The 11,306-nt window shown below is 38.1% G+C and overlaps 1 protein-coding gene across 1 annotated transcript in view; it reads left to right on the top strand.

Annotated features, from left to right (window-relative positions):
• Window positions 1-390: 390 nt before the first annotated feature.
• TOPAZ1 (testis and ovary specific TOPAZ 1) overlaps window positions 391-11,306 on the top strand; it is a 67,644-nt gene continuing 56,728 nt past the window's right edge. Inside the window, exons 1-2 of the mRNA XM_060021387.1 lie at window positions 391-739; window positions 1,185-3,648. Coding sequence (XP_059877370.1) covers window positions 391-739; window positions 1,185-3,648 — 2,813 coding nt within the window. The remainder of the gene's footprint in view (window positions 740-1,184; window positions 3,649-11,306) is intronic.

Here is an 11,306-nt window from a genome sequence, read left to right as displayed (position 1 = left end):
AGGAAGGCATATGGAAAGGGACCCCCCCCACAAGAGACTTGGGGAGGAGTTAGAAGCCACTCGGTTTTTGCGAGCAACCAGGCGCCAGAGGTGGCCGTGGGAGAGTCCGGCCTGCTGGAAGGCTCCACCCCCATGCCCCGCAACGAACGGCAGAGGGGCCAGCTGCAAAGCCTCGAGGTCCTTCCGCCCGTTGGGCCTTGCCGCGCCTGCCCCAGGCAGGCATCGCGGACCCCACTTCCGCTTCCGGTCCCAGGGTCTTGGCGGCTGGGCGCGGCGGGGCGGGGTTGAGGGCCGCGGGTGCCTGGCAGCCGAAGCAGCTTTTGTGTGGCCGGTGGGCTCCTGCCAGCGGGCGTGGCGGGCCTCGGTGGGCAGACGGGTGGCCCGGGGCGGATGCGGCAGCCGCGGGCGTCGGGCCCAGCGACGGCCCTGGGGCGTAAAGGCGACGCGCGAGGCCCGAGGAAGAGAGGCAGGCGGCCGGGACCAGGCGAGGCGGGAGGCTGTGGCCCTGAGGCCGGGGGGCGCGAAGAGAGCAGGCAAAAGAGGGGGATGGTGGCCCGGACGTCTGGGAGAGAAGAGGTAGAAAGTGACAGGTCGGGTGAGGCGTTCGGGGCTGGGAAGGCCTCAGCGAGGCGGCGAGTGGAGGGGCCGGGGGGCCAGGTGGGCTCTTCAGACCCGTCGGACCGGCCGGGCTTCGAAGCAGCGAAGGAGGCGGAGCTCCCCTTGCAATCGGGAAGACACAGTAAGGAAGCACGCAGGGGTCACTCCCTTTCTAGCCTTTGCACCCCTTCTCCTGCACCCGTGTTTTACCACTGGCGTTTCACTTGCATCTACATGGGCTTTACTGATGCACACGGTTGACCCGGAGAGAAAAAAACAGGAATTCGCTTAAAAGGTGTTTGTCCTGTTAGGATCCCTTGCTCAGAAGTTCTGTAAAAGGAATTCCTACTAGTGATTCACTTTGGCTTGTATGAAATCACGATGCTAGAGGTTATTCAGCTGTCTTAGAATTTATACAGGACCTTAATAGAAATTAGGTCTTTGATTTAAAAACAAATGTATGTTTCCATATGGCTATTCAGGGAAATAAAAATGGATGGCTTCACAATTTTTTTTTTTTTTAAGTGATATTGCTTTTTCCTCCTCAATGTAAAATCTTTTCTGGTATGTTTTGTTGTTTTGTTCAGCCAAGGAAAAAAGAAAAGTTACTGAAGCCTCAAGTGATGATCCCCAGCCAGGGATTGACCTGGTAAGAAAGGAATCATTAACCAGTTCGGAATCTTTCCAAACAGTGGAATGCAGTGAATTTCAAAGTATGGCTTTCTTGCAGTCTTTGGGTAAGGAAAGTTTGGTAAAAGGTATTAAAAGAAGAATTCGAATTAAAAAATTTAAAAGCTTAGAACGGCCACCTCTCAAAATAACGGAATATAAGGCTACACAAAATAGTAAGGTTGAATTCCAAGATGAACTGTACAAGAATACTCCAAAATATTCTTGTCACAGCTTGTCACCTGGAGTAGAAAATAATTGCATTTTAAGATTACGTGATTGCAGTTGTTTCCCCCATTCCAAGAGTTGTAATGATGAAAATAACCTTGCATATAAACTTGATGGTGGATATATGCATGTACCAGAAAATTCCTCAGAGTTAAAGAAAGAAAACCCTAGGAGTCTTGGAGATAAGAGTGACACAAATAATATTCCTCAGCATTTACAAACTGAAGAAAACTTAATGGGAGTAAATCAGTTATTACTTGAAGAAAATGACTCATACCAAAGTAAAAATAAGGGCTTGCTTTCCTGCCTTCAAAGTGAAAAAAATAAACATTCATTAGAGGAGAGCAGTGTTGGGAGAAAACCCAGGAAAAGGATGAAGGTGTCTGAAAAAGGAGATGAAATGGTTATTAAGATGAAATTCTCTAATGTGTATAACAAATATGAGCTGGTGTTACAAGAAAACAAAACAGGTGCTGAAGGTAAAGAAACAGAGACTTTAGAGGCTAAAAAAAGTCCTTTAGAAGTTTTGAGAAAAGTAAACAATAACACGCTGTCACCAATGGATCATTTATTAAGTCTTCCAGAAACAGGGAAAAAAACAAGTCATGAACACCATGTAAATCCTATGTTTCAGAAAACTCTTGAGCCACTTTCAAAAGAAGAAAAAAAGAATGCTTCAGAGCCTTTAGGATGTAAAAGGATGGATCCAGAGGAGTATTTTAAGTGGATGAAAAACTCAATAGTGAAGTCACCTAGCGATTGCCATCCTATTGAAAAGAGAGCTTCGAGGGAAGACTCGAAGAATGAAGCTGAAGAATCTAAATTTAGCTGTCAAAGAACAATACCAATGACTGGCAAAAGAACTTGGCCTTGTTATTCGTGTGCTAGAATATCTGCCCAGTGTTGGAAAAAGGCTTCCTTGCCGCAGTCAAATAACTTTCTTCCTGGGTCTCAGGAAAGTTTTAGGCAAGATGATTTTCTTAAACACCAAACAAATCAAACTCATTTAACTGATTCCAAATTGATGCTACAAAGTTCTCTAACAGAAACAAGAAGTGAATCTTCAAGTAGAGAGAAATTGGATTCTAATTTAAATTGTTTATCTTCAGTCTCTACAGTGGAACCTACTTTAATGGTTATAAAGGAACCTATCATCAATGATAATAAAAAAACGAAGTCAGAGAAACTAAGCAGAAGTGCGTCAGAGATAGTTTCTAATACTATTGAAGATACTCCATTAGCTAATGTGACTCAAAACTTAACAGGAAGTAAAAAAAAGGATAGAGGGAATTTAACAAAACTGAATTTGACAGTGGCTTCCCAGGATGGCCAGGAAGCAAATAGCTCTACAGGCAAAACTATTCATCGAAAAGCATGCATTGCTAAGCAAACACTGGTTGTTCCAGACTTGATTAAGATATTGAACACAGGACGGCTGACTAATTTTAAAATTCCCTTACTTAAGAACAAAACAGAAAAAAGAAAAATACATGGCAAGTCATCAGCGAGAGAAGTATATAGTCCCCTAGAACTTCTTGACAGTTTATCTGGAGCAGAGGTAAGGCAGAATAGGACTAAAGAAAATGTCACCACAGTAACTTCAGGACCTCAATCTTTGAGCATACAAAATAGTGTAGTTCCAGTGCAAGCTGGTTCTGACTCATACTGCAGTAAGAGTTCCTGTATTATTTCTCCAAGCTTTTTAAAGCAAGGTAATGATAATAAACCATCTAACCACATCTCTAAACCAGGCAATATTGTTTCTAATAAGGAAGCTGTTTCTCTCACAGTTGAAAATAATACTATTTCTTATGATCCTGGGTGTATAAAGCAAAGTCCTGCCTTCTGCTCTAGTGAACAAGAAAGATTCAAAGCAGTTTTCTCTGAAGTTAGTGGTAGAAAAATGACTGAGAACGTTTCAGAAATTGAAGTGGGGTTTCCAGATATTCTTAAAGCATATGAAGATGATGTCCTCTTAATTGATGTAATTCAAGATGACCCAGATCTCTTTGGAGTCTCCAATGAAGGAGAGCTCTCATTTACTTCCGAGGTTCCCGTGATAAGCCAGGAGCCCAATGTTGCTGAAGAGCACCAGTCAACAGACTCCAAGCACATGGAACTTCCAGAAAAGAAAGAACCAAGTGATGACTTGAGGTATGCATATTCAAGTATGCCTTTTGGTACAGGTTATTGTTGCAGGTTTCAAAAGCACTTTCTACTCTTAGGTGTCACTAATTTATTCAGTGATCATTATTGACGCTCCATTATTTTTTTAACCCAGTTATTTATTAAATGTAATATAGTATATAATTGCTAAGACCTGGAAATGTCATTAATGCTGAAACTTAGAATCAAAATAAAACAATTATATATATATTTGAAATTATAATGGAGCAGATTAGCTGTTCAGAATTTTAAATGGTGGTTTATAAAGTGGCTTTTTAAATTAGTGAGATTGCTTCTTTCAAAAGTCAAATTTATTTTCATAGTTTTTTAATAATTGTAAATATACAGATATACTTTTATTTCAACCAAGTTACGTATTAAGAACAGTGCTATGTATTTTAACCTATTTTCTGTGGCTTCCTTGTTAGATAAAAAATCCATTTTTCAGTGACCAGAGAAAACTTGGAAAAGTTTATTTGAATTAGAACTTGAAAGTCGAATCAAAAGTTAAACTAATATTCAGAGGGGAAAAGCACGAATTTTTTTTCATGGTTTTACTTTTAAGGTGATGGTTTTATTTTTTTTAAATTTATTATTATTATTTTTTGAGTGAATGTTTCTTTAATATCAGCAAGGATAGAATAGGCATCTTGGTTAAAAGCAAGTAAAGGTGATTCTTTTTTTTTTGCCATAAATAGTAGAATTTTTATTTATTTTGTTTTTAATTTTAGAATTTTATTTATTTATTTATACAGCAGGTTCTTATTAGTTATCCATTTTATACATATTAGTGTATACATGTCAATCCCAATCGCCCAATTCATCACACCACCAACCCCCCCAGCACCACCACTTTCCGCCCTTGGTGTCCATACATTTGTTCTCTACATCTGTTTCTCTGTTTCTGCCCCGAAAACCGGTTCATCTGTACCATTTTTCTGGGTTCCACATATATGCGTTAATATACGATATTTGGTTTTCTCTTTCTGACTTCACTCTGTATGACAGTCTCTAGATCCATCTAAGTTGATGGTTTTAAATGATGACTTAGCCCCCAAAGAGAGTGAGTTTGCCTGAATCAACTTTAAATGGAGCCAAGTAATAACCTTCTTGTTCGGGAAATTGACCTATCTGATTGGCCTAAATTTTATTTACTATTATGTTATATTTTACTAAAGTTTTATAATTCTTTAAGCTCTAATTTATATTTGTATGTTACAGTACTTGAATATTGGAATGTTCTGTGAACAGACTCGAAACATAAACACTTTCCACTAAGATTCAATAGTACATGACTTAAATTTGTCTGGTATTCATAAATTTTAGTTACTTTTGTGATATTGCATTCTTCTTGATGTTCTTAGTGTGACAGTAACTTGTAACATCACCAAATAGAGTACTTTCTATATCCCAAAGGAAGGACCAAGAGCTTTATCTGTTATTTTTTTAAACCGTCCATAATGAAGATGGTAATCTGCCCATTTTGAGGTGGAAAAAATGAAGATGACAAGTTGTCAGTTGTCCAAATTCACACTGCTAGTAACAGAATCTGGATTTGAACTATCTTAGTTTAAAATTAGTGGTCAAGAACTTAACCTTTATAGTCTGACCTAGGTTTTTGAATCTTTTCCTTTCCCTAATAGCTCTGTCACCTTGTAGGCAAATTATTGATATTTTACCTTATCTGTAAAAAGGGAAGGTACTTGTCTCTCAAGGTCGTGAGGATTAATCAATGAAGGGATGGGAAAGGTTTTGGTGTAATACTGAGTGAATAGTAAGAGCTCAATAAAAGGTAGTTAATTAAAGGTGCTTTTAACTCTTTCAAAGGCAAACATCTCTGTTAGCTAACAAGATGTTGACAGTGAACTGCAGTTGAAGGTAGAAAGAGAGAAATGTTGTAAACTGGGCGTAAAGTTTGTTTTTTATACTTTTTTTTCTTTCTTAGGATAATGGCTGATTTTATAAAAATGATACATGTTCATTATATTAAAAGTGTAAGAGGGAGGGAATCTCACCACCCAAAATAACAAATTAATTACTCAAAATTTGTATGCCTGTCTAGGCATATATGTGGATATAATTTCAGAAAAGTTGGATCATGCCACTTTTTTAGTAAACATTTAATTTTACTTACGTTTAACTTGGGGAAGGAGGGACTGAAGTGAAACTAAAGGAACTGCTGAATCAATATACTTTTTTACAACAAGAAATTAGTTCCTGGGCTTCCCTGGTGGCGCAGTGGTTGAGAGTCCGCCTGTTGATGCAGGGGATACGGGTTCGTGCCCTGGTCCGGGAAGATCCCACATGCTGCCGAGAGGCTGGGCCCGTGAGCCACGGCCGCTGAGCCTGCGCGTCCAGAGCCTGTGCTCCGCAACGGGAGAGGCCACAACAGTGAGAGGGCCGCGTACCGCAAAAAAAAAAGACAAACCAAGAATCAAATTTACTTCAGATAATTTTTCTATTATTGTAACTTCATTTCCTTTTATGGCAGGAGTACCAATTATACTTGTTTTTAGCTCTTCTTTTTCTTTCATCCCTGCTTCTGAAGTTTTGGGTTTTAAATAAACTTTAAAATTTCTCAGTAGTTATTTTAATATTTTCATTTTTCTGCACTGGAAATACCAGTTTTACAGTCATCCACAGTGCTAGGATAAACCTTAACAGGGAAAAATGGACGCATGATCACCAGAGGGTCTGCTGATAGTTATACAGAAAATTGTTAATGGTTCTAGAACTAGATGAAGCTTAAAACATAATTTCTAATGTCAGCTCTCTCCCTTTTGCCAATCAGTTGCTAATTAGTACATTACTGTTTCCTCACTCTACGACACTGAGAGGTTGAAACCTGTTAGAATGAGTTTCTGTTTTACAGAAATAGAAATTGAAGATGGGAGGGCTATGCCCAGAAATTGTCAGAAGCTCTGGACTACCTCTTATTGGTAAAACAGGTAGACAAACATGAGCTTATTTGTAAGGCATTTAAGTTATGTTAGAATACTTATTCATTGTCAGTCTCCACTATGGGGGAAGTCCATATTAAAATCCCAAGCATTAGAAGCATATTAGAACTAATTCCCTAAGACTTGAACTGATGAACTTAGACATATATAATGGGTGAAATAGGTAAAACTTTTGAATTAGCCTGTAAGTATAGTTAGAGATCTGAGAATGTCTGTAATAGTCAGTGCTGGACAGTTAATCTGTACTAGAATATAGGATTATGTTCAATCACATATGCTAGAATATCAGTCAAGTGATATTATACAGTGGATCATTGAGATTTTAAGAATCTGCCAAATATTCACGGGAATTACTATATAGCTGGGGAAGTGGGGACTAATGTGTTTGAAACAAAAATATGTAAACTGAGGTACAAGAACACTAGTAGTTTAGAAAAGAGGGTTGAAAGGGCCTCTTGGAAAAGCCAAAATTTGTACTGATCCTTAACGGTTGGATTGATTTAGATTAACAAGGGGGAAGAAGGAAGAAAGTTTGAAGAGGTAGAAAATTTATAAAGAAAATGTGGGCAGAAGGTAAAGGTAGCTATGAATATGGTTGTGCAGGGCAGATTATGACTTCTTCAGACAGAAGCAGGAGCCGTTCTCTTCCCACAGCACCTTTTGCTACCTCACTTATGGCACTGATTTCATGATGATATAATTTACATCTCTCACCTGCTAATACTATTGGACCTTTTTTTTTTTACTTTTCTTTTTTCTCTTTATTTCCAAATTTATTGAGACATATTTGAGACATTTGATGTATCATTTATGTAAGTTTAGGGTGTACAATTTGATGATTTGATATATGTATATGTTGCAAAATGATTACCATAATAAGGTTAGCTGACACATTCATCTCTGTTCCTATGAGTTCTTTCTTTTAGATTCCACATACAAGTGAGATCATACACTATTTGTCTAGACAAAATGAAAAGGCAGCCTATGGAATGGGAGAAAGTATTTGCAAATCATGTATCTGATGAAGGATTAATATCCAAAATACATAAGGAATTCATACAACTTAATAGCAAAAAACCAAATAACATGATTACTTTTTTTTAATCTTCACATAGTTAGGAACTCAAAGATTGAGTCAGCCAACTAAGAGCATTGTACAGGCCTGATTATACAACAGGAATCAGAAAATTTAAGTTTAGCCAACAAAACATACACTAATCTAGTAGACCTTAATAATTTTGATAAAATATGTTTTATTTGCCCATTTTATTATAAACACAGTTATTAGTCTTGTTTTATTTTCTTTGTAGATGCAACATTTAATGAGTTCAGTGAAGTCTTGAGAGGAGAACATATTTTTTGTTACTGAATACAGTCTAATTTTCATCTTGGTACCCACCAATGTAAATACAGTTGCACAAGAATATATACTCTTGTGTATATTCTCTATTTTTCTTTCTTTCTTTCCTTTTTGTTTCTGGTGTTATCCTCTATAATAAGTTCTTGGTTTAGAGTAGATATCTCAGACACTTTTCCATGGGAACATCATTTTCTGTTTGTGTGTGTGTGAGACAGATATTTAACTTTTGTGTACCATATCTTGTATTCCATGGCTCACATAAACTGTTGGACTTCTTGAGGGTGGGAAATGTCCATGTCTCATTTGCCTTTGTAAACCCAGTCACTCATACATTGAGGGAGGGGAGAGAATTAAGGTTTCAGTTCCTACTATGTTGTAGGCTGTTTCTCAAGCATTGGAATATATGTAAATGGAGACAGTGAATCCTTTTTTTCTAAAGCAGATAGATGTTTAAGAATAGTAAAAATAAGACTTGATAAGTAGGGTGATACCAGACTAAGAAGGTTGGAAAATTAGGCATCAAAATTTGAACTTGGTATAGAATTGATGCTGGTGATCAGTTTGGATCATTTATACCACCTTTGCAATTTGGACTTAAATCCATGAAAAGCCATTGTACATTCTAGAGCTGGTAAATAATAAACTTCTAGGGGGAAAAATACCTAGCACCACTGTACAGAAAATAAAAGCCTATTACTTTTGCTCAGGCATTTGAGTCCCATTTAGACCATGCCTAGCATGGATCTATGCTGGGTAAATTATATTCTCTCAAGAAATCCACCCCACTTACTTTCTCAGATCTTGGGGAATCAGTTTGTTCCCCAAGAGACTGGCTTCTGTCACCAGGTTTACAATACCAAATGACCAAAAAAACCCCAAAAACAAAAACAAAAAATGCTTTCCTGCAAAAGTAAAGGTCATTCTCTTTCTTTCCCTCATTTATTTAGACTCCTTGGCCTGTCTTTCAAGAAGCTCATCTTACTCCATTCTCCCTGTCCACTGAATATCTGAGGCACTCTAACTATAATGCACAATTTTACACTTAATTGTAAGAACTGACATTTAGTGTCTACCCTGTGCTAGATACATTACTTATGCTATTTCATTAAGTAGAACAATTCTGAGATTGACCATATCTTTAAAATTGAGTCAAAGTCACTAACTTTCCAAAGGACACACAACTAGTAAGTATCAGAGCTGAGATCTGGACACAGGGCAACCTGCTCCAAAGTCGATCTCCCCTCCCCAAAACAGCATGCTGGAAGAGTGGCACTTTGGTTCTTTACATGGCTTCAAATCCATTATTCTATAGACTGCCACAGAACATTATTTACTTTTTGACCCCTTTCCTCTCTCATCTCGTCCTCCTCTTTATTTTTTTAATTAATTAATTCATTTATTTATTTATGGCTGCGTTGGGTCTTCGTTGCTGCACGCGGGCTTTCTCTAGTTGTGGGGAGCAGGGGCTACTCTTCGTTGCTGTATGCAGGCTTCTCATTTCTGTGGCTTCTCTTGTTGCGGAGCACGGGCTCTAGGCACATGGGCTTCAGTAGTTGTGATGCATGGGCTTAGTTGCTCCGTGGCACGTGGGATCTTCCCGGACCAGGGCTTGAACCTGTGTCCCATGCAATAGCGGGCGGATTCGCAACCACTGCGCCACCAGGGAAGCCCTCATCCTTCTCTTTAAAGTAGCAGGTGGTGCAGTATGAAGAAGGATCATTCTGATTTTTACTTTTTTCTCTTTTGGACCACATAAACCATTGTTTGTTTTTGCTGAAATAAATGGTACTGTACTTGATGGAGTTATCGTTTGTAATATTAGGAGACTGAGCACCTCACATCCTGGCATCAGGCTTGGGAACCTCTGGCCCACTGAATTGGATACTGTAATATTTCTGTTTTGGGCCACTGTTATCTGCAGAATAATTGCCCCAGTGAGTTTATGGTAGTCCTTTTCGCAAACAATACGTGAGTGTGTAAATAAGTGAACATTGACTGCACTCAGCTAGTTAGCATCTCAAAAGGAAGCAATAACATTCTGAATTTTTCTTGGGCATTCTGAATTTTTCTTGGGAATTTTTTCTGAATTTTTCTTGAGCAATAACATTCTGAATTTTTCTTGGGCAATAACGTTCTCTTAGTTTTCAAGCTTTTTCTGCTAATAATTATTCTAGAGCTGTCGTCTTCAAACCTGTTTGTCAGTTACCCATACTAAAGATACATTTTACATTACAGTCTGGTACCTACCTATGAATATGTAAGACAATAGATTTATAAAAATAGTATTTCCCTTACTACATGTGGTCTAGTATCATATTTTGTATTTTATTCTGTTTTATTTAAAAATCCTGGTTGGAACCCATTAAATTACATCACCCCCTTGAAAAATGCTCTGTTAGAGGATAAACCTGATGTCATCTATGTAGTTCTTCAGAAGCCTCTCTTATTCTCCTCTCCTTTTTGCTCAGATCTTCTCTTTTGCTTCCCTGTATTCTGTAGCCTCACCCAAGTCTGTTTCTCTCCTTTCCTCCTTCTACCCTTCATTTTTCCCCCTTTCTACTCCACTAATGCAAAGCTGTAATATATTTATGGGGGTTACAATTTTATTTTTCCTAATCTAGTTGAATTTAACTTTTTCGTATCTCTTTGTGTCTTGCAAATTCAAAACAAAACTAAATTACTTCTAACAAGAGTGGCATGTGCAATTTTACCTTCCTTGTAAGTTACTTATTCATAGTAAAAAGTTTCTCTTATGAACTGTACCAGCAGTATTAAAAAATACTATTGTAATACACTTGCTATACTTATTTACTTTTTTGGGTTTTGGGTTTTTTTTTTTTTTTTAAGGAATAACCTTTTGTGTGTCTGGGCTGTACCTATTTGTGAATGTAACTTTCAGCATAATTAGAAACAGCCCTCAATTCTCTATTTATTGAGTCAGTTAATCCTATTCATGCTATTATATTGAATATCTCTCATGGTTTTTCCTTTCTCTCAATTCTCACTGCTACTATCTTATTCATATTTCTTCTAAATTATTGCAATTAGCTCCTGGTTAATCTTCCTGAAATCTCTTAGTATATCCTCCTCCGCAGTAATATTTTGAAGCAGAAATTGATCTGCCAGTGACTGCTTACAGTACTCCGGTGGCTCTCAGCCACCTGAGGATAGAGTCTAAATTGATTGGCATGGCTTATTATGGCTCTTTGGTGGATCTGCATCCATTCTGTCTTTGGCAGCTATGGGGTTGGTGGGGAGGAAAGTGTGGGGGGAGGCTGATAAAAGATAAGCAGAGCAGGCAGCTCACTGTTTCCACAATATGTCAT

This window comes from Delphinus delphis, chromosome 10 (genome assembly GCF_949987515.2).
Source record: "Delphinus delphis chromosome 10, mDelDel1.2, whole genome shotgun sequence".
Taxonomy (NCBI): Eukaryota; Metazoa; Chordata; class Mammalia; order Artiodactyla; family Delphinidae; genus Delphinus; species Delphinus delphis.
Note: the sequence above shows the minus strand (reverse complement) of the source record. Positions and strands in the feature narration are given on the sequence as shown.